The sequence below is a fragment of the Somniosus microcephalus genome, chromosome 8 (genome assembly GCF_052327205.1).
Source record: "Somniosus microcephalus isolate GS21.2 chromosome 8, FLI_Smic_1.0, whole genome shotgun sequence".
NCBI classification, from domain to species: Eukaryota; Metazoa; Chordata; class Chondrichthyes; order Squaliformes; family Somniosidae; genus Somniosus; species Somniosus microcephalus.
Window position 1 is genome coordinate 10112445 of NC_140994.1, and position 25817 is coordinate 10138261.

The window sequence follows — 25817 nt, forward strand, 5'->3', positions numbered from 1 at the left end:
AAGCAAAAGCAAAATAAAAAGATGGAACGTTCGATCTCACGTTTTCCTTCTCCGGCTGATTCAAATCTCCCTCTGCCTTCATCTGTATTTTATCCAGGAGTCTTCTCTATGCAATGAAAGCAGTGAATGTTTTAGAAAATAAAGAAAGAACCACCGGACGTCCCAAAGCGCTTTGCAGCCAATGAAGTACTTTTTGAAGTGTAGTCACTGTTGTAATGTAGGAAATGCGGCAGCTAATGTGCGCACAGCAAGCTCCCACAAACAGCAATGTGATAATGACCAGCTAATCTGTTTTTGTTATGTTGATTGAGGGATAAATATTGGCCCCAGGACACCGGGGAGAACTCCCCCCTGCTCTTCTTTGAAATAGTGGCCGGGGATCTTTTACGTCCACCCGAGGGGGCTCGGCTTAACGTCTCATCCGAAAGACGGCACCTCTGACAGTGCAGCACTCCCTCAGTACAGCACTGGGAGTGTCAGTCTAGAGTTTTGTGCTCGAGGCTCTGGAGTGGGGACTTGAACCTATTTTCGTCATTTTTAATATCCTGCTTTTAGTGACCGAGTCTAATGCAGTTACACAAAGGGTCTCATAGAAACACAGAAACATAGAAGATAGGAGTAGGAGGTGGCCATTCGGCCCCTTGAGTCTGCTCCGCCATTCAATGCGATCATGGCTGATCATGCAAATTTAGGACTCTCTCCATGCTTTCTCCCCATATCCCTTGATCCCTTTAGCCTTAAGAAATATATCCAACTCCTTCTTGAATATATTTAATAAGTTGGCCTCAACGGCCTTCTGTGGTAGAGAATTCCACAGGTTCACCACTCTCTGGGTGAAGAAATTCCTCCTCATCTCTGTCCTAAATGGCTTACCCCTTATCTTTAGACTGTGACCCCTGGTTCTGGACTCCCCTGCCATTGGGAACATCCTTCCTGCATCTAGTCTGTCTAGTCCTGTTAGAATTTTATAAGTTTCAATGAGATCCCCTCTCATTCTTCTAAACTCCAGTGAGTATAAGCCCAATCGACCCAATCTCTCCTCATACGTCATTCCTGCCATCCCAGGTATCAGTTTGGTGAATCTTCGCTGCACTCCCTCCATGGCAAGAACATCCTTCCTGAGATAAGGTGACCAAAACTGCACACAGTACTCAAAGTGTGGTCTCACCAAGGCCCTAAGCTGTCAGTGCTGATCCGAGAGGCGAGAGTGCTGCCCACTGAGCCACGGCTCATAGTTAGCATCTTTTAACAGGAGGAGATTGCAATCTACAAAACTAAACATCTATATTCTTTTCAAAAAATTCTCATGTCTGCAGGCACTTCCTGTTTTTGTCACTTGACTTCCTGTCGTTACTCTTTTGTCACACGCTTGTGTCATTTTTTTCCATCATGAGTTATTATATCCACATTTGTTATGGGCTTTGTCTTTTGTAAACTCTCTGCTCTGATTGCACGATCTGGGTTCCCACATCTCTCTGAAAATATTTCTTGAAACTTTTTTTAACTGCCATTTGTTTACTCACTAACTGAAATTTCTAATGACCAAAAATAAGAGTTTACAGAAAATGAAAAATTGCATATTTGATAATAATGCTATTACATTCACCACGGTGGCATAGTGGTTAGCACTGTTGCCTCACAGCGCCAGGGACCCGGGTTCGAATCCGGCCTCGGGTGACTGTCTGTGTGGAGTTTGCACATTCTCCCCGTGTTTGCGTGGGTTTCCTCCGGGTGCTCCGGTTTCCTCCCACAGTCCAAAGATGTGCGGGTTAGGATGATTGGCTATGATAAATTGACCCTTAGTGTTAGGGGGATTAAATACGTGGGGTTACAGGGATAGGGTGGGATATGTGTTGGTGTAGGGGTTACGGGGATCGGGTGGGATATGTGTCGGTGCAGGCTCGATGGGCCGAAATGGCCTTTATCTGCACTGTGGGGTTTCTGTGATTCTGTGAATTGCTTCTTGTGCTTTTTAGTGTTTTTATTGAAGTTTTTTTCTCTTGAAGGCCTCAGCCTGTCCCAAAAGCCTGGGCTTGGAGTTGATATTTTTGCCCAGAGTTGTGACGTTGTGATCTGACTTTGGATTGTGTCAAGACGTATCAGTACGGTTCAGTCTGCTCCACTGAGGAAAGTTGTTCTTTACCTTCTAGTAGTTTCTGCTCAAAGGTTTTTCAAAATGATTTGAATTTTTTTTTCAGGTAAAATTTATACTGAGTTATTTTTTTTAAAAGCGAGGCTTGTGTGAGGAGAGAGGAAGAGAAAAAGGGACAGGCAATTGATTATATATCCGTTGTATCTTTGGTTTTCTGTTCTGTGCACTTCAGAAAGTGCATTAAATCAGATTGACAAAGTGATCGTCTCATTGCAATTAAATTTCTCCTTCAAAAAGATGATTTGAATTTTGAAACAAACAGGCTCTTGTTATCCTGATTATCGCCTGTGTTGTATTGACAACAACAACTTGCATTTATATAGTACCTTTAACATAGAACAACATCCCAACTCCAATTATCTCACCTGATTATCATCTGTATTATGTCAACAATTAGAACAGCCTCTAATAATCTAATAAAGAAAGACTTGCATTTCCACAGCACCTTTCACGACCTCAGGACGTCCCAAGGCGCTTTACAGCCAATTAACTACTTTTCAAGTGTAGGCACTGCTGTAATGTAGGAAACCTGATCTGCGCACAGCAAGGTCCCACAAACAGCAAAGTGATAATGACCAGAGCATCTGTTTTTAGATGTTGGTTGAGTGATAAATACTGTCATGGGATCTTTTAAGTCCACCTGGGAGGGCAGACGGGATCCCTGATTAACGTCTCATTCGAAAGACGGCACCTCTGACAGTGCAGCACTCCCTCAGTACTGCACTGGGAGTGTCAGCCTAGATTGTTGTGCTCCAGTCTCTGGAGTGGCTGACACCTGAAGACTCCCCGTGTGCAACTAGTAATATATATAAAAATATAATATCTGCATACACTTCCTGTTAACTTTCCCACATTTGCCCACATTTATAATGGAAACAGGCTATGTAAACGGGTCACGCTGTAATTACACCCTCCCACCAGTGGTGACGCTGTAGTGCTTCAGTTTTGTATCTCCCAGCTCCTAAAGCCGGTACTCAATGAAATGGCGATTCTCCAACTAACCAATACTATTTCTCTGCTTCCCCAATTGACGTAGGTTTTGGTATTTAACTGTAAAAATAATGATATACTGTAAAATCAAAGCATCAACAACAACCTTATATTTATATAGCACCCTTAACATAATAAAACATCCCAAGGTGCTTCACAGGAGTATTATCAACAACAACAAAAATTGACACCGAGTCATATAAGGAGATGTAGGGGCAGATGACCAAAAGCTTGGTCAAAGAGATAGGTTTTAAGGAGTGTCTTAAAGGAGGAAAGAGAGGTGGAGAGGCAGAGAGATTTAGGGAGGGATTTCCAGAGCTTAGGACCTAGGCAGCTGAAGGCACGACCGCCAATGGTGGAGCAATTAAAATTGGGGATGTTCAAAAGGCCAGAATAGGCGAGACGCAAATGTCTCGGGGGATTATAGGGTTGGAAGAGATTACAGAGATAAGGAGGGATGATGCAATGGAGGGATTTGAAAATAAGAATGAGAATTTCATATAGAGGCATTGCTTGACTGGGAGCCAATTTAGGCCAGCGAGCACAGGGGAGATGGATGAGCGGGACTTGGTGCGAGTTAGTACACAGGCGGCAGAGTTTTGGATGACCTCAAGTTTATGGAGGGTAGAACTAGGGAGGCCGGCCAGGAGTGCATTGGAATAGTCAAGTCTGGAGGTGGTAAAGGCATGGATGAGGGTTTCAGCAGCAGATAAGTTTTTATTTATTTATTTGTTTATGGGATGTGGCGTCGCTGGCAAGGCCAGCATTTATTGCCCATCCCTAATTGCCCTCGAGAAGGTGGTGGTGAGCCGCCTTCTTGAACCGCTGCAGTCCGTGTGGTGAAGGCACTCCCACAGTGCTGTTAGGGAGGGAGTTCCAGGATTTTGACCCAGCGACGATGAAGGATCGCCGATATATTTCCAAGTTAGGATGGTGTGTAACTTGGAGGGGACCATGCAGGTGATGGTTTTCCAATGCGCCTGCTGCCCTTGTCCTTCTAGGTGGTAGAGGTAGCGGGTTTGGAAGATGCTGCCGAAGAAGCCTTGGCGAGTTGCTGCAGTGCATCTTGTAGATGGTACACACTGCAGCCACGGTGCACCGGTGGTGGAGGGAGTGAATGTTTAAGGTGGTGGATGGGGTGCCAATCAAGCGGGCTGCTTTGTCCTGGATGGTGTCGAGCTTCTTGAGTGTTGTTGGAGCTGCACTCATCCAGGCAAGTGGAGAGTATTCCATCACACTCCTGACGTGCCTTGTAGATGGTGGAAAGGCTTTGGGGAGTCAGGAGGTGAGACACTCGCCGCAGAATACCCAGTCTTTGACCTGCTCTTGTAGCCACAGTATTTATGTGGTTGGTCCAGTTAAGTTTCTGGTCAATGGGGACCCCCAGGATGTTGATAGTGGGGGATCCGGCGATGGTAATGCCGTTGAATATCAAGGGGCGGTGGTTAGACTCTCTTTTGTTGGAGATAGTCATTGCCTGGCATTTGTGTGGCGCGAATGTTACCTGCCACTTATCAGCCCAAGCCTGAATATCATTCAGGTCTTGCTGCATTTGGGCATGGACTGCTTCATTATCTGAGGAGTTGCAAATGGAACTGAACACTGTACAATCGTCAGCAAACATCCCCTCTTCTGACCTTATGATGGAGGGAAGGTCATTGATGAAGCAGCTGACGGTGGTTGGGCCTAGGACACTGTCCTGAGGAACTCCTGCAGCGATGTCCTGGGGCTGTGATGATTGACCTCCAACAACTACAACCATCTTCCTTTGTGCTAGGTGGAGAGTTTTCCCCCTGACTCCCATTGAGGTAAGTGCGGAGACGGGCAATATTACGAAGGTGGTAATGGGCAGTCTTAGTGATAGAACGAAGATGCGATAGGAAGCTCAATTCGTGATCAAATATGACTCCAAGGTGGCGAACAGACTTGGTCTGCCTTAGACAGTTGCCAGGGAGAGAGATCCAATCAGTGGAAAGGGAATGGAGTTTGTGGTGTGAACCGAAGACAATGGTTTCGGTCTTCCCGATATTTCTAGGGGGATAGAATATAAAAATAGGGAGGTAATGCTTCAGTTGTACAAGGTATTGGTGAGACCGCACCTGGAATACTGCGTACAGTTTTGGTGTCCATACTTAAGAAAGGACATACTTGCTCTCGAGTCAGTACAAAGAAGGTTCACTCGGTTAATCCCGGGGATGAGGGGATGGACATATGAGGAGAGGTTGAGTAGATTGGGACTCTACTCATTGGAGTTCAGAAGAATGAGAGGCGATCTTATTGAAACATATAAGATTGCGAAGGGGTTGGATCGGGTGGATGCGGGGAGGATGTTCCCGATGATGGGTGAAACTAGAACCAGGGGGCATAGTCTTAGAATAAGGGGCTGCTCTTTCAAAACTGAGATGAGGAGGAACTACTTCACTCAGAGGGTGGTAGGTCCATGGAATATGCTGCCCCAAAAAGCTGTAGAAGCTACATCATTACATAAATTTAAAACAGAAATAGACAGTTTCCTAGAAGTAAAGGGAATTAAGGGTTATGGGGAGCGGGCAGGAATTTGGACATGAGTCTAGGTTCGGATCAGTCATGGCCCTGTGGGTAGCGGAGCGGGCCCAGGGGCCGTGTAGCCTGATCCTGCTCCTATTTCGTGTGTCTAATTCTGTTAGATTCAGGAGATGGTTCTGTGATAGTGGATTGGCGGTTAGGATCAGATCAGCCATGATCTTATTGAATGGCGGAGCAGGCTCGAGGGGCCGATTGGCCTGCTCCTGCTCCTATTTCTTATGTTCTTATGTTCTTAATTGGAGGAAATTACTACTCATCCAGTGCTGGATGTCGGACAAGCAGTCTGATAGTATAGAGATGGTGGAGGGTTCGAGAGAGGTGCAGGAGAGTTAGAACTGGGTATTAATGGTGTACATGTGAAAATTCATCGTATAAAAATAAGGAGAGAATGTATGACTTTAAAATGGGGACTGAACTAGCCTGCACGCCCTGGTCCAATTATTCCCTACCTTCTAACTCCCCCACACCTGAAAACTACATCTGGTTTTAACTCCCCAGGGTACACTTTTGTCTTCAGTACCTGGGCGATGATCTGGAATGGAATTCAGGCGGGCTGTATAAAGAGTGTGCATCTTGTGTTTGCATATACTTCCTTTCCAATTTCCTGTGTCACATTTTTAAGTCAACATTAACGTTGCCTACGCAAGCTTGGAATGGAAATCTGGTATGTAAACAGTTGCATGTAACAATCTGACTGCAGGCTGCGGCCACTAGGTGGCTCTGAGGAGCGGATTTCTGAAGGCTCTCTGCTGACTCTTGTCGCCATCTTGTACATTAAACAAAAGCCTTTAATCAGCAACTGGCAGTGACTCGGGCAATTTACTAGTGTCATCTATTAAATAAATGAAGTATTTTCCTAACTCACCGGCCTGGGGACTGTGTGCCTTGCTGGAGTCCGGCTGCAAGGAGAGAGCAATGTTATCATAGACACATCCCCAATGTGAATAATTCCTTTACTTTTTTAAAGATCCCCCCTCCCCCCAGCTCATGCTGGGGCACAGTTCCATGCCCTCCAGAGCCTCAGCGGCTATTCTTCAAAGAAAAAGGAAAGAATTTGCATTTCTATAGTGCCTTTCATGAACTCAGGACATCCCAAAGCGTTTTAAAGCCAATTAAGTACTTTTTGAAGTGTAGTAATGTTGGAAACGAGGCAGCCAATTTGCACACAGCAAGCTCCCACAAACAGCAATGTGATAATGACCAGATAATCTGTTTTAGTGATGTTGGTTGAGGGATAAATATTGGCCCCAGGACACCGGGGAGAACACCCCTGCTCTTCTTCAAAATAGTGGCCATGGGATCTTTTCCGTCCACCTGAGAGAGCAAAGCTTCGGGTTTATCGTCTCATCCGAAAGGCGGCACCTCTGGCAGTGCAACACTCCCTCAGTACGGCACTGGGAGTATCTGTCTGGATTACACGATCTAGTCTCTGGAGTGGGGACTCGAACCCAATGACCTTCTGACTCAGAGGCACGAGTGCTACCCAGAGCCACGGCTGACACTTCTTCACCCGTGAGCCGAGGTGGTGAGTGTCAGCGGGCTATTCAACCGTGGAACACCGTCCGCAGCTGAACCACTGCCATCCCCCCGCCGGCGGCCGCGCACACACTCACTTTGCAGCAGGGGTCGTCGGTTAGTGATGAGGAGGAGGAGGAGGAGGAGGAGGGCAAACTCTTGGCTTCTTTATCAATCCAGGCGCATCGAGCCCAATTGTATCTCCTCAACTGAGATCAGCGGTGACGTAAGAAAACTACCAGGCACTTGGTCTAAGCGTTAAACAAAGCTTTAATCAACTGTTTTACAACATGGAGGTCTAGTTGTGTCCTTCACTAGTTCCTGTTAAGAATGTCCTGCGCAAGCTGGGCCCGTGCCCAAGTATTTATACTCTCCCTGGACAGCGCCACCCGTAGGCCGCTCAGTATTATTTCATAAGTCTTTCTTTCTTGAATGACTGATTCATGTCAAGCGGACTAACCTTTCTGATCAGTGAGGTTCAACTACTCACTGAGTGAACTCACTGGGCCATTGCGGGGACCCCTGGCACCTCAATTAATAGTCTCCCAGTGTCGACACTCTCAACAGCTGTGACCTGATCCTGTATTGCAGTGTAATGGTGATGTCACTGGGCCAGAATTCAAATCCCACCATGGGCTGTTTGGGAATTTAAATTCAGTTTTTTTTTAAATATAGAAATAACAGTCTGGTGTCAGTAAAAGTGACCATGAAGCTGTCAGATTGTCGTTAAAAACCCACCTGGTTCACTCACATGCTTCAGGGAAGGAAACCTGCCGTCTTTACCCAGGTCTGGGCCTATAGGTGACTCCAGTCCCACACCAACATGGTTGACTCTTAACCAATGTTCCCTATCGTATTTAAAAGCTGGTGAGCCGGCTCCACGGGAGCTCCAGAGAGGGAACATTGCTCTTAACTGCCCTCTGCAGTGGCCACTCAAGTTTAGAAAAAGACCCACCACCATCTTTCCGGGCAATAAATGCCAGCCTTGCCAGCGAGGCACACATCCAGAGGATAAATAAAAAATACTAAAAACCCCTCCCACACACACACACACTCACACACACACACTCATACACACACACTCACATACACACACTCACACATACACACACTCACACATACACACACTCACACATACACTCACACATACACACTCACACATACACTCACACATACACACTCACAGACACACACACACACTCACACATACACACACACACACACACACACACACTCACACTCACACACACACACTCACACACACTCACAGACACACACACACATTCACACATACACACACTCACACACACACACACTCACACACTCACACACACTCACACACACACACTCACAGACACACACACACACACACACACTCACAGACACACACACACTCACAGACACACACACACACACTCACTCACACATACACTCACACACACACACACACACACACTCACACACACACACACACACACTCACTCACACATACACACACTCACACACACTCACTCACACACACACACACTCAAACACACACTCACTCACACACACACTCACAGACACACACACACATACACTCTCAAACACACACACTCACTCACACACACACACTCAAACTCAAACTCACACACACACACTCAAACACACACACTCAAACACACACACACTCACAGACGATATAAACAGGCCCATTACATAATAAACAGATGCCAGGATGAGATGCCCTGTGACGTACCTTTTGCTCATTCTCTTTGTCTCCAGTCCACATGGTGAGATGGGGGACTGACCTATAATGAGTAACATAGAACATAAAATTAGCTAGCTTGTGCATAGCCCCTGGTTTCTTTTCATCCTGAAGTTCTCTCTTATCCTTAAGACAGCTCTAAGGAATTCCCCATGGGTCCGTAAGTGTCAGCCGAGGCTCAGTGGGCAGCACCCTCGCCTCTGAGTCAGTAAAGCTGTGGGTTTCAGTCCCACTCCAGAGACTTGAGCCTATAATCCAGGCTGACACTCCCAGTGCAGTACTGAGGGAGTGCTGCACCGTCGGAGATGCCGTCTTTTGGATGAGACGTTAAACCGAGGCCCTGTTTGGAGTAAAAGATTCCATATTTGAAGAAGAGCGCGGAGTTTTCCCGGCCAACATTCCTCCCTTAATCAAAAATAGATTAACTGGCCTTATCACTGTTTACGGAATCTTGACTACATATGTTACAACAGTCACTGCGCCGGGATCTTGCTATGCACTTGACTACATAAGTTACAACGATCACCATGATGTGATAAGATGTTATATAACTCACCTCTTCTGTACTGATTTGATTTCACATTAGTTCCGACTAATATTCTATGGTACCTCCCCACAGAGAGGCTATTTGTCACTGTGAGCCTAGACAGTGACTGTCCCCGTGAGCCTAGACAGTGACTGTCCCCAGGCTATTCAACCAAGGCGGGTGCAGTAATTACAGGCAAGCCCGATCCTGTATGTATATTTCCCAGCACAAAACAGTGATCAGCGTGTGGAATGAACTTCCCTGCGAGATAGTGGAGGCAAAATCATTTAAAAGGAGGGGCAGAGCATTAGAGGAGGAATAAAAATTGACATGAATCAGTCATTCATGAAAGAAAGACTTATGAAATAATACTGAGCGGCCTGCGGGTGGTGCTGTCCAGGGAGAGTATAAATACTCAGGCACGGGCCCAGCTTGCGCAGGACATTCTTAACAGGAACTAGTGAAGGACACAACTAGACCTCCATGTTGTAAAACAGTTGATTAAAGCTTTGTTTAACGCTTAGACCAAGTGCCTAGTGTGATGAAATATTCCATTCATCACTGCCTGTGACTGTGGTCGGTTTCAGTTTCATTTCCCTTCCCCCAGTTCCGTTTCCTCACCATTGTATTGTATATTGGAATGTGTTGTGTGTAGGGCTCTGCCCATACCTGGCCCCTATGTAAGCAAGCTCAGTCTGGCCTCATATCCAGTACTGCAGCCCTCCGGATGGAAGATACCTCTCTCCACTACGTGTTACCTTCTAAGTTAATAAAAGCCTTGTTTTGTTTCGCTAACATCGAGTCTCGGAATTATTGAGGCACATCAATTTTATTAACTTATTTTTCAACACAATGGATCAACTCCTGAAACCCGAACGTTTGGATTTGGATCAGCATGCTCCGGACGCATCAGCACGCTTCGGACACTGGTTTATGTGTATGGAATTCTTCCTGGACAATTCCGCAGCCGTCAAAGACGCTACGGACGCTGCGAGTATGAAACTCGGAATTCTGCGGAATTGGGTAAGCCACCGGGTTTACCCCCTCATCCAAGACGCCGACACGTACCTGGCCGCCTGCGACATCTTAAAGGCGCATTACCAGCAGCCTACGAATGAGGTGTATGCTAGGCATCTGCTCGCTACTCGCGCACAGCGACCTGGGGAATCGGTGGAGGAGTTCCTAGGCACCCTGAAAATGCTTGGCAAAGACTGCAAGTGCCGAGATGTAAAAGCCGCAGTGTACACTGACGAGCTTGTTCGCGATGCCTTTATCACAGGCCTCAGCTCCACTTACATCCGGCAAAGACTGCTGGAAAAAACGGGATTGGACCTGAAACAGGCTGCGGACACCGCGCGATCCCTGGATGTGGCCCAGAGAAACTCGGACGCCTACTCTTCAGCCCGCGCCGTCCACGCCGCCACGTGTGCACCAAGGGCGCCGCCATCTTGGAAGGCATCTTCCCCGCCCGGCAGCCCGACACCGTCGGGGCCCCGCTCTCCCCCCAGAAGCCCTACGACAGCCGCGACGCGTCGGGGACCCAACTGCTACTTCTGCGGGCAGCCAAAGCACACCAGAAACCTGTGCCCGGCGAAAGGCACCACCTGCTTTAAGTGCGGTAAGAAGGGGCACTTCGGGAAGGTGTGCAGAGGGAATCCCGCCGGAAAACCAACCGCCGGAAAACCCGCCACCGCCGCATGCGCGCCGTGGGAGCGGCCATCTTGGACGCCATCTTGCCCGACCTCGTGGGGTCCGCCATCTTATGAGCAGACAGCGTGGACGCCATCTTGTCTCAATCAGGGCCCTACAGTGGCATCGGTCACAGTGGACCAGACCAGGCCGCACCCGCTATCCAAATCAATGGTGGACATCGAGGTAAACGGGTGCAGGGTTAAATGTTTAATTGACAGTGGAAGCACGGAGAGTTTTATCCACCCTGAACTGGCACAACAACTCTCCCTAAAGGTGGTCCCTACTCAGGGTACCATCTCTATGGCTGATAAAACCCAGACATCGACCATTCTGGGTTACTGCACGGTACAATTGTCCGTTAACGGAACTGTATATGATCATTTTAAAGTATTAATCATGAAGAATCTATGTGCGAGCGTGATCTTGGGCCTGGATTTCCAGTGCAACCACCAAAGCATCACGCTCAAGTACGGTGGGTCCCAGCCGCCCCTCACAGTGTGTGGTCTGGCTACCCTGAAGGTAAAGCCGCCTTCGCTATTCGCGAACCTTACCCCTAACTGCCGGCCAATAGCGACCAAAAGCAGGAGGTACAGCTGGGAGGACAGGCGGTTTATCGCGACCGAGGTAGACAGGCTCCTGAAAGAGCGCATTATTGAACGCAGCAACAGCCCGTGGCGCGCCCAAGTGGTAGTGGTAAGGGGTAGCGAGAAGAAACGGATGGTGATCGACTATAGCCAAACGATCAACAGGTACACCCAACTAGACGCCTACCCGCTACCCCGCATATCAGAAATGGTGAACCAAATCGCCCAATACCGGGTGTTCTCCACCATCGACCTTAAGTCAGCGTACCACCAGCTCCCTATCAGACCAGAGGACCGCCCGTACACCGCCTTCGAGGCGAACGGACGCCTCTACCAATTCCTCAGAGTCCCCTTTGGGGTGACGAATGGGGTCTCGGTCTTCCAGAGGGAGATGGACCGCATGGTCGATGACCACCACTTGCAGGCAACCTTCCCCTACCTCGACAACGTCACCATCTGCGGTCACAACCAGCAGGATCACGACTCGAACCTCGAGAGGTTCCTGGAAACCGCACAAAAACTCAACCTCACCTACAACGAGGACAAGTGCGTTTTCAACACCACGCGCCTCTGCATACTAGGCAGCGTGGTGGAGAATGGGGAAATCGGACCAGACCCCGACCGATTGCGCCCCCTACGGGAGCTGCCCCTGCCCAACACTCCCAAAGCCCTGAAAAGGTGCCTGGGGTTATTTTCTTATTATTCCCAATGGGTCCCCAACTACTCCGACAAAGCCCGCCCCCTCTTGAAAGCATCCTCTTTTCCGCTCTCTGCTGAGGCCCACACCGCCTTCAAAAGCATTAAGCAGGATATTGAGCGGGCCACGCTACAGGCAGTGGACGAGAACACTCCATTTCAAGTGGAAAGTGATGCGTCTGACTTCCCCTTGGCGGCCACCCTCAACCAGGCAGGGCGGCCCGTAGCTTTCTTCTCGAGGACCCTCCAAGGGCCTGAGATCAGACACTCCTCCATGGAAAAGGAGGCCCAAGCCATCGTGGAGGCAGTGCGCCACTGGCGCCACTACCTAGCCGGCAAACGCTTCACCCTACTCACCGACCAGCGGTCGGTAGCGTTTATGTTCAATAATAAACAGAGGGGGAAGATTAAAAATGATAAGATTCTTAGGTGGCGGATCGAGCTCTCCACCTTCGAGTATGACATCATTTACCAGCCAGGGGCCCTTAACGAATCCCCTGACGCCCTCTCACGAGGGACGTGTGCCAGCGCCACCGGGGATCGGCTACAGACCCTCCACAACGACCTCTGCCACCCAGGGGTCACGCGGCTGTTCCACTTCATAAAGTCCCGTAACTTACCCTACTCGATTGAGGAAGTTCGGTCCCTGACCAGGAACTGCCGCACTTGCGCTGAGTGCAAGCCTCGGTTCTACCGCCCAGATAGAGCCCACTTAATCAAAGCTACACGGCCCTTTGAGCGGCTCAGCTTAGATTTCAAGGGCCCCCTCCCGTCCGTCGACCGCAATGTTTACTTCCTGAACATTGTGGACGAATACTCCCGGTTCCCATTCGCCTTCCCCTGCCCAGACATGACCAGCGCCACGGTCATTAAATGCCTCAACAGCCTGTTCTGCCTGTTCGGTATGCTGAGCTACATCCATACGGATAGGGGGGCGTCCTTCATGAGTGAAGAGCTACGCCAGTACATGCTGTCCAGGGGGATCGCCACGAGCCGTACCACCAGCTACAACCCCCGGGGTAACGGCCAAGTGGAGCGAGAGAATGGGACAGTATGGAAAGCAGTCACTCTAGCTCTAAGGACCAAGGGCCTCCCTATCTCCCGCTGGCAGGAAGTCCTCTTGGATGTGCTCCATTCGATACGGTCGCTATTGTGTACTGCCACTAATGCCACGCCTCATGAACGAATGTTTGTCTTTCCCCGGAAATCCACCTCAGGCGTATCCATGCCGTCATGGCTCTCCACCCCAGGTCCGGTATTCGTGCGAAGGCATGTGAGGGGCCACAAGACGGACCCTTTCGTGGAGCCAGTGTACCTACTCCACGCCAACCCCCAATACGCATATGTCCAGCACGCCGACGGAAGGGAGGACACCGTGTCCATAAAAGACGTCGCCCCAGCCGGTAACGACAACAACCACGGCGATAGCAACGACAACGATCGCAGCAACTCTTACCCACCCACTACTCTTTCATCACCCCGGAAGAACATCGACCAACGGCACCCCCACCAACTACCCCTTCAACAACCCTGGCGGCACCCCCGGCAGAGACCCAGGAGGCTACCGGGGACACCCAGCCGACACCCGCGGCACCGCAACAGCCACATCGGTCGCAGAGGACTATCAAACCCCCAAACAGACTAAATCTATAGAAGGGGTGAATGTGATGAAATATTCCATTCATCACTGCCTGTGACTGTGGTCGGTTTCAGTTTCATTTCCCTTCCCCCAGTTCCGTTTCCTCACCATTGTATTGTATATTGGAATGTGTTGTGTGTAGGGCTCCGCCCATACCTGGCCCCTATGTAAGCAAGCTCAGTCTGGCCTCATATCCAGTACTGCAGCCCTCCGGATGGAAGATACCTCTCTCCACTACGTGTTACCTTCTAAGTTAATAAAAGCCTTGTTTTGTTTCGCTAACATCGAGTCTCGGAATTATTGAGGCACATCACCTAGTAGTTTTCTTACGTCAAAAATATTTTGAGAAAGGCCATAAAAAATGCAAATGAAAAGGGATAGAATTAAAAGCAGAGACGTTATGTTAAACATATCCTTAACTTTGGTTAGACCACACTTGGAGTACTGTGCACAGTTTTGGTCGCCATATTATGAAAAGGATATAGAGGCAAAAAAGATTTCGTAGGATGATACCAGAAATGAGAGGTTATAACTATCAGGAAAGGTTGAACAGGCGGGGGCTCTTTTCTCTAGAAAAGAGAAGACCGAGGGGCACCCTGATAGAGGCCTTTAAGATTATGAAAGGGTTTGATAGGGTAGACGTAGAGAAGGTGTTTCCACTTGCGGGGGAGACCAGAGCTAGGAGCGATAAATATCAGATAGTCACTAATAAATCCAATAGAGATTTCAGGAGAAACTTCTTTACCCAGAGAGTGGTTAGAATGCGGAACACACTACCGCAAGGAGTGGTTGAGGCGAATAGTATAGATGCATTTAAGGGGAAATTAGATAAACACATGAGAGAGAAAGGAATAGAAGGATACATTGGTGGAGTAAGATGAGGAAGGGTGGGAGGAGGCTCGTGTGGAGCATAAACACCGGCACAGACCTGTTGGGTTGAACGGCCTGTTTCTGTGCTGTAATTACTATGTAAGAAAGAGATGCAGAGACAGGCGCACCAAATGGTCAGACTCACACATGAATACAGACACACTTGATTGGCACCCCATCCACCACCTTAAACATTCACTCCCTCCACCACCGGTGCACCGCGGCTGCAGTGTGTACCATCTACAAGATGCACTGCAGCAACTCGCCAAGGCTTCTTTGGCAGCACCTCCCAAACCCGCGACCTCTTCCACCTAGAAGGACAAGGGCAGCAGGCGCACGGGAACACCACCACCTCCAAGTTCCCCTCCAAGTCACACACCATCCTGACTTGGAAATATATCGCCAATCCTTCATCGTCGCTGGGTCAAAATCCTAGAACTCCCTCCCTAACAGCACTGTGGGAGTACCTTCACCACACGGACTGCAACGGTTCAAGAAGGTGACTCATCACCACCTTCTCAAGGGCAAATAGGGATGGGCAATAAATGCTGGCAGCAATGCCCACATCCCATGAATGAATATAAAAAAAAGGAGAGCTATAAATCTGCTCTCTGGATTAATAGATGTATTTTGAGGCTGGTATCTTGGGTCTGCTGCCTCTGTAGAAACAATAAACACACAAAACGGAACTCCTGGGCTGCTTTCCTTCAATAATCTTCCTGTGCAAAATATTCTGTTTCCCCCTTTTCCCCTGACAGAATGCTGAAACCATGGCAGCAGCCTCGAGTTACCAGCTGAGCGCAACCTGTACAGACCTGTAGGAGTTTTGGTTTCTGTAGCAACCGGCAAGGCCTCGGGGCTCTGGTTTCCACTCTCAGGAGAAAGCTTCAGTCTGCGCTTGGGGGTGTCACTGAGGTCAAGGAACAACAGCAAACATTAACAAGCTGGAGACAGCAGAGAGAGCGTGAAAGAAGCCAAGTATTTTAACTGCTTCCTTTTACAGTTGTCAGGTAGGCTGTAGGGGCCTTGTTTTTAAATCTCCCGCCTCAAACTACCTCATTTGCATTTAAAACATTTTCACAGGACATTGCGAAAAGAAATGACACTTCTCTGTGCATTGTCCAACCCTAATAAGGTGATATGTTTCCTTTTAAGAATTCCTGTGTTATCCTTTTTAATTTCCTTCCTCCGCTCAGCCGTGGCTCAGTGGGTAGCACTCTCTCCTCCAAATCAGAAGGTGAAGGGGTTTGAGCACTAAATCTAGGCCGATACTCCCAGTGCAGCACTGAGGGAATGCTGCACTGTTGGAGGTGCCATCTTTCAGACGAGACGTTGCATTTCTGTAACACCTTTCATGACCTCAGGACGTCCCAAAGCGTAGTATTTTTGAAGTGTGGTCACTGTTGTGATGTAGGAAACACGACAGCCAATTTGCGCACAGCAAGCTCCCACAAACACCAATGTGATAATGACCAGAAAGAACATCTGCTTTTAGGTGTTGGTTAAGGGATAAATATTGGCCAGGAGACCGGGGGGAACTCCCCTGCTCTTCTTCAGAATAGTGGCATGGAATCTTTTACGTCCACCTGAGAGAGCAGACGGGGCCTCGCTTTAAAGTCTCATTGAAAAGACGGCACCTCCGACAGTGCAGCACTCCTTCAGTACTGCACTGGGAGCGTCAGCCTGGATTATGTGCTCCTCAAGTCTCTGGAGTGGGACTTTGAACCCACAACCTTCTGACTCAGAGGTGAGAGTGCTATCTACGGACCCACAGTGCATTATAGCTTAATAATAAACCTTTAAAACAAATATTGTTTGTGAGCTGTAATTTAAAATCATAATCACAAAATAATTATGCTGAATGATACAGACTAAAATGTCACGGGTTCGATTCCCATGATGTGCTGAGTTGGAACCCAGAAAGTGTGTGCAAGTGTCAGCTGGGGATACAATCATGCTCAGCTACGATGCCCCCCATGCTCAAATTGCCTGCTGGCACATTACGTGTGACCACCTGGATGAGGTACCAGAGGGATGACGGCACTAGCGGCTGATGCATCCCGGCCGAATCCCGGCCCAGCGAGCAGCCAAAGCCTTCGGGAAAGAAGGGCAGGAAAACCAGAATTTTAAAAAAAATTCCCCCTTTTAAAGATGGAGAATATGGTCACTAATTTTTGGGAAATTGGAGACAAACTGTGACAGCGCTTACATCTAGAAGAGTATGTTCATAGGGTGAGATGAAGCTAGGTGGAAGGAAAAAGAAAAAAGAAAGACTTGCCTTTCTACAGCGCCTTTCACCACCTCAGGACGTCCCAAAGCGCTTTACAGCCAATAAAGTACTTTTAAAGTGTAGTCACTGTTGTAATGTAGGAAACGTGGCAGCCAATTGTACACTGCAAGCTCCCACAAACAGCATTGTGATGACCAGATAATCTGCTTTTTAGTGATGTTGAGTGAGGGATAAATATTGACCCCCAGGACACCGGGAATAACTCCCCCCTGCTCTTCTTCGAAATAGTGCCGTGGGATCTTTTATATCTATCTGAGAGAGCAGACGGAGCTTCGGTTTAATGTCTCATCCGCAAGACGGCACCTCCGACAGTGCAGCACTCCCTCAGCACTGCACTGGGAGTGCCAGCTTAGATTTCTCTGCTCAACGTCTCATGGACTAGGGACTTGAACCCGCGACCTTCTAACTCTGAGGCGAGAGTGCTGCTCACTGAGCCACGGCTGACACTCATGTGGAGCATAAACACCAGTATAGACCAGTTTGGCCAAATGGCCTGTTTCTGTGCTGTAACTTCTATGTAATACTACATTATCAAAAGACTAAAGAACGGGGGTGGGGGGGGGATGAGGAGAATTTTTTTTTACGCAGTGAGTTGTCGTGATCTGGAATGCGCTGCCGGAAAGAGCGGTAGAAGCAGATTCAACAGTAACTTTTGAAAGGGGAATTGGATATATCGTTGAAAAGGAAAAATTTGCAGGGCTGTGGGGAAAGAGCAGGGGGGGAGTGGGACTAATTGGAGAGCTCTTTCAAAGAGCCGGCACAGGCACAAGGGGCCGAATGGCCTCCTTCTGTGCTGTAAGATTCTATGGCCACATAATGCACAAACATCTCGAATGAGATTTTGCCAACAGAAAATGTCCCTTTATACATTAAACACAACTGGCTGTGTGAAATGTTCCCTAAATTCTAGACGTTAATTCTTCATTTAAAAGGGTTACTAACTATGAACAGGGCCTTCCAATATCTGATACATTTAAAATTAATATATTTTTTAAATTAACTCGATTGATGATCAATTGGCATTCATGTTGATTGATTATGCACTGGTATTTTGTACGGTTACCTCTCTTGGCAGGACAGACTGTTGAGATTGAAGGACAGGCTGGAAACGGGGGAGAAGGGCAGATCTGGATAGAAAGGCGGATCTGGGGAGAAAGACATCGACTCTGTTTCTCCTCTTCGGCTTCTCGGTTCAGTCTTGAACTTGCTCAATGCAGAACAGATGCCCTTTAAAACCCTATTCGACTCTGCAAGCAAAATAAAAAAAATTAAATATGCAATTAAACTGGTAAATAATGCAAAATGTTTAATTTTTTTTAAATCACAATTGCAGTGTGATCAGTTCTCACTTTCAAAGCTCTGTGTTTGAAGGTCGGTTGCAATGCTCTCTGTGGCTCTGGGCTGCTTTGAGTGACTGCAGCATCAGTCGCTGTTGCTGTTAACCTGTTGCTGCCTGCCAGCGGTTGCTAAGGACGCGCGGTTTTGGCCCAAGCTGTCCCAGGGTAACCGGGCTCCACGCCACGCCAAGCCAGGGGATTGTAGTCTGAATGCGGGCTAAAACAAGCCCCACGGTGGCGCAGAAAGGGTGCAATTATCACGCAAATAAGCCGCGCCAGCGAGCCAAGTGAAAAAAATCGGTGCCAATATCTCAACGCAATGCAAAGTGGTGCAAATTTCGCACGCGGTGAAAATGTCAGTAAATGCCGATCAAACGTCTCCGATGGTGCAAAACGGAGCCAATTTTGCAATACGCACTGCAAAAACAGCATATATTGCACACGTTAGTGCAAATAACGTGCAGTGAAATTGTGAGCGAATGCAATACAAAACACGATGTAAAAGTGTAAAGAATGTAGAATATCGTCTGTGGTGAAATCTGTGCCAAACCAGGGAACTGAAATTGACAGGGGGGCAAATAGCTTTCAGATATTGCAAAAAACAGGGCAAATATTGTCCAGATACAAAGCACTAAATGTAAACCAATGGGGCAATATCCCCTTGCCCGGTGCCCTGGGCCAATATTTATCCCACAACCAACACCTAAAATAGATGATCTGGTCATTATCACATTGCTGTTTCTGGGATCTTGCTGTGCGCAAATTGGCTCCCGCGTTTCCGACATTACAACAGTGGCTACTAATTTTTTTCTCGTGCGCGGTCCCTTTAACTGGCCAGTCAAATTTTCGCGCAGGCGCGGTTTCTCCCATGGAACCTCCAGACCACTGCGTGGCCGCACAGCTTAGCGGGAAAGTTGGTGGCTGCACTTCAAAAAAGTACTTCATTGACAGTAAAGTGCCTTGGGGACGTCCTGAGGTCGAGAAAGGCAAATGCAAGTTCTTTCTTTGTCCATCCTGCTCAGTACTGGACTGCACAGAATATCACAAGCTCTTTCAAACAGCCAGTACAGGCAGGATGGGCTGAATGGCTTCCCTCTGTGCTGTATGATCCTATGATCACAAACATAGCCATCGAGCCTGATCATTGCTGGTTCGTGTGGCTCAGTGCCACACCGGGCAGCACCCACTGAGCCACTGGGAGATGGCTGTGACAACAACAACTTGCATTTATACAGCACCTTTAACGTAGTAAAAAGGCCCAAGGCGCTTCACAGGAGCGATTATCAAACAAAACTCAACATCGAGCCACAGGAGATTTTAGGGCAGACTAGGTTAGAGGTAGGTTTTAAGGAACGTCTTAACGTTGGAAAGAGAGAGGCGGAGAGGTTTAGGGAGGGAATTCCAGAGTTTAGGGCCCAGGTAGCTGAAGGCACGGCCGCCAATGGTGGAGCGATTAAAATCGGGGATGCTCAAGAGGCCAGAGTTGGAGGAGCGCAGAGATCTCGGAGGGTTGTGGGGCTGGAGGAGATTACAGAGATAGGGAGGGGCAAGGCCATGGAGGGGTTTGAAAACGAGGATGAGAATTTTAAAATCGAGGCAATGTAGATCAGCGAGCACAGGAGTGATGGGTGAGTGGGACTTGGTGCGAGTTAGGATACGGGCAGCAGAGTTTTGGATGACCTCAAATTTACTGAGGGTAGAATGTGGGAGGCCGGCCAGGAATGACTCTCAATGTTTGACCAGGACTGCCTCCCTTTTCCTAAATCCATAACAGAACAGGGAATAGGATAGAGGGCAGGACAGGAAGTGGATCATGGTTTGATGTTTGCTTTGTTCCTCTAAACATTGACCTAAAGCCTTTATAGATCCACATTGTGTGTGGAATAAACAAAATTCTGTTTCAAAACCGGATGCTGTGTGTCCTGTTTACATGTTAAGGAGGTGCCTGGTCGCAGAAACACACTTCTCCCTCCATTGGCTGCACACAAACATCATTGATCCAGCCCGCAAAGCACCGATGGTATTGTAGACCCACAACTGTTCGATTCTACCAATCTGCTATTGCGTTAAACCCCTCCCCCCCCCCATCGTTTAGGAAATGTGGGAAGTTGATCCCTTGTGTTTGCAGTTGGTTCTCTGCACTACACAAAACCTAGCATCTAGCACCCAACTAAATATTTACAAAGAGTTGTGTTTCTGTAGCGCCTTTCACAACTTCAGGACGGCAAGTTCCCACAAACAGCAATGTGATAATGACCGGTGATGTAAGAAAACTACTAGGCACTTGGTCTAAGCGTTAAAGAAAACTTTAATCAACTGTTTTACAACATGGAGGTCTAGTTGTGTCCTTCACTAGTTCCTGTTAAGAATGTCCTGTGCAAGCTGGGCCCGTGCCCGAGTATTTATACTCTCCCTGGACAGCGCCACCCGTAGGCCACTCAGTATTATTTCATAAGTCTTTCTTTCATGAATGACTGATTCATGTCAACCGGATAATCTGTTTAGTGATGTTGGTTGAGGGATAAATATTGGTCAGCACACTGGGGAGAGCCCCCCGCTCTTCTTTGAAATAGTGCCGTGTGAGGGACCCAAGAGGGCGGATGGGGCCTCAGTTTAATGTCTCCTTCGAAAGATGGTGTCTGAAGCCATACCACAGGAAGAACCAGTCTTGAGAAGAAGAGATTTTGGCAGAAAAGAAAGCCCATTTAACGGGTTCAGTCACGGCCTGAGGGTTCTGGTCAACAGCCGTGGGATTCCAGCTTCATTTCCCCGGCAGGTTGCTGAGGTGTCTGAGATGCCCTATTTTCGAGGAGTCGCTTTGCGAGTGCTCAGCCTGTGTACACAGCTGCTGCCGAATGACCTCTCGCGTTAGTGAGAATATTTGCAGCGAGGGTGAGCCAATGAGTTATTTTGAGCTTCAGTTTAACAAAATAATTTAGTCAGTCACTGATTGCGAAAGCCTCCTTTAGATGGTATGGAGGAGCACTTGCTTCACTCTGGTATCAGTGGACACTCTTATCTGAGCCGAGACAGCAAGTGCTCCGCAGGCTGTTTCGCCACCTGAGGCATCGCAGCCAAGCCCAATCCTGTCCTCACACACAGACTGGGCTTCAGTTTAATGTCTCATACGAAAGACTGTGATGTAATAAAACTCACTACGCCCTTGGTTTGAGTATAAAGCAAGGCTTTAATCAACTTGTTTCAGAACATGGAGGTCTAGTTGTACTTCACTAGTTCCTGTTTGCACAATGTCCTGGGGAGCTGGGCCCACGCCCGAGTATTTATACTCCTTGGATGACGCCACCAGCTGGCTGTCCAGTGTCATTTCATGAGTCTTTCCTCATGGATCATAAGATTCATAACAGACTGCACCCTCAATAATTCAGCACTGCCTCAGTACTATCACTGAGGTATCAGCCTGGATTATGTGTTGAAGTCTCTGGATGGGAATTTAGAAACCACAACCTTCAGACTCGGAGGTGAGAGTGCTACCTACTGAGCCACAGCTGATACCTGCAAGCTGGGGAGAGTGGCAGATGACGGTTGTTCTCCCAAGTCAGGAATTTTGCAAGGTAATACCTGTGGCAATTTCCACACAGCCCACTCAGGACCAAATCAAGCCCCAATCCCTATTCTGTTTCACCTTGGCTTAGTTGGTAGCACGCTCACCTCTTCATCACCAGATCACGAGTTCGTAGTTCCACTCTAGGCACTTAAACAAATAATTTAGGCTGACACTCCCAGTGCAGTACTGAGGGAGTGCTGCATTGCCAGAGGTGCCGTCTTTCAGATGAGATATTAAACCAAGGCACCGTCGACCCACTCAGGTGGACATAAAGATCCCATGGCACTATTGGAAGAAGAGCAGGGGAGTTCTCCCTGGTGTCCTGGCCAATGTGTAGCCCTCAACCAACATCACTAAAAACAGATTATCTGGTCATTTATCTCATTTGCTACTTCTGGGACCTTGTGCAAAAATTGGCTGCCATGTTTATCTATAAAGCAACAGTGACTACATTTCAAATTGGCTGTGAAATGCTTTGGGACATCCTGATGATGTGAAATGTGCTACATAAATGCAAGCTCTTTCTTTCTATGTTAGCTCAGCATGACCCAGAAAAAGGCTGAATTGGAAGAAAGATGAAGGACTTGAAAGACTTCCATTTATATAGCGCCTTTCACGACCTCAGGACGTTCCAAAGCGCTTTACAGCCAGCGAAGTACTTTTGAAGTGTTGTCACTGTTGTGATGTAAGAAACGCGGCAGCTAATTTGTGCACAGCAAGCTCCCACAAACAGCAATGTAATATTAACCAGATAATCTGTTATTTTAGTGATGTTGATTGAGGGATAAGTATTGGCCCGGACACCGGGGAGAACTCCCTTGCTCTTCTTTGAAATAGTGCTGTGGGATCTTTTACGTGCACCTGAGAGAGCAGAAGGAGCCTCACTTTAACGTCTCAGCCGAAAGAAGGCATCTCTGACAGTGTAGCAGACTTTTAAAACATTTGTTCATGGGATGTGGGGGTCGCTGGCAAGGCCAGCATTTATTGCCCATCCCTAGTTGCCCTTGAGAAGGTGGTGGTGAGCTGCCTTCTTGAACTGCTGCAGTCCGTGTGGTGAAGGTGCTCCCACAGTGCTGTTAGGGAGGGAGTTCCAGGATTTTGACCCAGTGACGATGAAGGTACGGCGATATATTTCCAAGTTAGGATGGTGTGTGACTTGGAGGGGAACTTGGAGGTGGTGGTGTTCCCAGGCGCCTGCTGCCCTTGTCCTTCTAGGTGGAAGAAGTCGCGGGTTTGGGAGGTGCTGTCGAAGAAGCCTTGGCGAGTTGCTGCAGTGCATCTTGTCTCCCAGGATGTTGATGGTGGGCGATTCGGCGATGGTAATTCCATTGAATGTCAAGGGGCAGTGGTTAAACTCTCCCTTGTTGGAGATAGTTATTGCCTGGCATTTGGGTGGCGCGAATGTTACTTGCCACTTATCAGCCCAAGCCTGAATGCTGTCCAGGTCTTGCTGCATGCGAGCATGGACTGCTTCATTATCTGAGGAGTTGCGAATGGAACTGAACACTGTGCAGTCATCAGCGAACATCCCCACCTCTGACCTTATGATGGAGGGAAGGTCATTGATGAAGCAGCTGAAGGTGGTTGGGCCTAGGACACTGCCCTGAGGAACTCCCGCAGCGATGTCCTGGGGCTGAGAGGATTCACCTCCAACAACCACAACCATCTTCCTTTGTGCTAGGTATGACTCCAGCCAATGGAGAGTTTTCCCCCCCGATTCCCATTGACTTCAGTTTTACCAGGGCTCCTTGATGCCACACTCAGTCAAATGCTGCCTTGATGTCAAGGGCAGTCACTCTCACCTCACCTCTGGAATTCAGCACTTTTGTCCATGTTTGGACCAAGGCTGGTATGAGGTCTGGAGCCGAGTGGTCCTGGCGGAACCCAAATTGGCATCGGTGAGCAGGTTATTGGTGAGTAAGTGCCACTTGATAGCACTGTTAACGATACCTTCCATCACTTTGCTGATGCTTGAGAGTAGACTGATGGGGCGGTAATTGGCCAGATTGGATTTGTCCTGCTTTTTGTGGACAGGACATACCTGGGCAGTTTTCCACATTGTCGGGTAGATGCCAGTGTTATAGCTGTACTGGAATGTATTTATCCAGTGCCTTATCACATCTTGCTGAAACCTCTCATAGTGCTTCATATATGACCAATTACTTTGATGCGCAGTGACTGTTGTTCTGTAGGCAAACACTATGTGACATGAATCAGTCATTCATGAAAGAAAGACTTATGAAATAATACTGAGCGGCCTGCGGGTGGCGCTGTCCAGGGAGAGTATAAATACTCAGGCACGGGCCCAGCTTGCGCAGGACATTCTTAACAGGAACTAGTGAAGGACACAACTAGACCTCCATGTTGTAAAACAGTTGATTAAACTTTGTTTAACGCTTAGACCAAGTGCCTAGTAGTTTTCTTACATCACTATGTGTACTCCAAATCCCATAAACAGCAATGGGATGGATGAAAGACCGGAAGAATTAACTTGCATTTATATAGTGCCTTTCACAATTTCAAGGTATCTGAAAGTACTTTATATTCAATGAATGAAGTGTAGTCGCTATTGTTATGTAGGCAAACCCTGCAGTCACTTGTTCACAGCAAGCTCCCACAAACAGCAAATGAGATGAATGATTGGATCATTTTTTTTTTCCTGGTATTCGTTGAGGGAGGAATGTTGGGCTGGACACTGAGAGAACGCGCTGCTTTTCTTAGAATAAGTGCGGGAACATTTCTAATGCCTCTCTCACACTCCTGGACAGGAAACAATCAAAGGCTTGTTGTACCGACAGACAACCCTTTTTCGTCTACCCTCCAATTTGTAACCTTTCACGGCTCACTTTATTTCATTGATATATATAAAAATATGGTCAGTGCGCCTCTGAACTTTCTGTACCCTCTTTCCCGTCCCTGCATGCTCCATGTGTTGAAATCAAGATCATTCAATTCCCGCACCTCAAATCTATAGAACTACAGACCTCACTGTCCTTTGTCCTCTTGCAATATATATAACCCAAGCTTGGTGACACCTAACCTTTTCTGCCTATTTTCTGCCATTCAGCCGTGGTGATGTGTTACACGGTGGGCCCTGGTGCTTCATTTTATACATCTCAGCAACAGAATAAATGGATGGCTCATTGGACTGAGATAGAAAACTTTATTCTTTGAACAAAAATGTTGGGTGCCTCTTTTACACTTCTAGAGATGCTCATTTTAAAACCACATTGCCAAGTCCAACAGCAGCAAGAAAGAAGAAAAGGAACTTGTATTTCTATAGCGCCTTTCACGACCTCAGGATGTTCCAAAGCACTTTACAGCCAATGAAGAACTTTTTGAAGTGCAGTCACTTGTTGTAATGTAGGGAAACGCAGCAGCCAATTTGCACACAGCAAGATCCCACAAGGACTTGGATATGCACTTGAAGTGCCGTAACCTGCAATGCTACGGACCAAGAGCTGGAAAGTGGAATTAGGCTGGATAGCTCTTTTTCGGCCGGCACAGACACGATGGGCCGAATGGCCTCCTTTTGTGCCGTAAATTTCCATGATTCTATGCATCGTTGACACAGGGAATAATATTCTGATTTGACAAGTTTCCTTTTGTTTTATTTGAAGTTTATTGTTTGTGCATCTTTAAAAAGGGG

General features: G+C 47.8%; 1 protein-coding gene across 1 annotated transcript in view; it reads right to left on the reverse strand.

Moving 5' to 3' along the window:
* Positions 1–18657, reverse strand: part of cdc25d (cell division cycle 25 homolog d) — a 37088-nt gene extending 18431 nt beyond the window's left edge. Inside the window, exons 1-6 of the mRNA XM_085994223.1 lie at positions 18616–18657; positions 18330–18513; positions 15792–15886; positions 8961–9012; positions 6573–6606; positions 41–106 (exon numbers count right to left, since the gene is read on the reverse strand). Of these exons, the coding sequence (XP_085850349.1) occupies positions 41–106; positions 6573–6606; positions 8961–9012; positions 15792–15886; positions 18330–18427 (345 nt within the window). The 5' untranslated portion in view covers positions 18428–18513; positions 18616–18657. The remainder of the gene's footprint in view (positions 1–40; positions 107–6572; positions 6607–8960; positions 9013–15791; positions 15887–18329; positions 18514–18615) is intronic.
* Positions 18658–25817: the final 7160 nt, after the last annotated feature.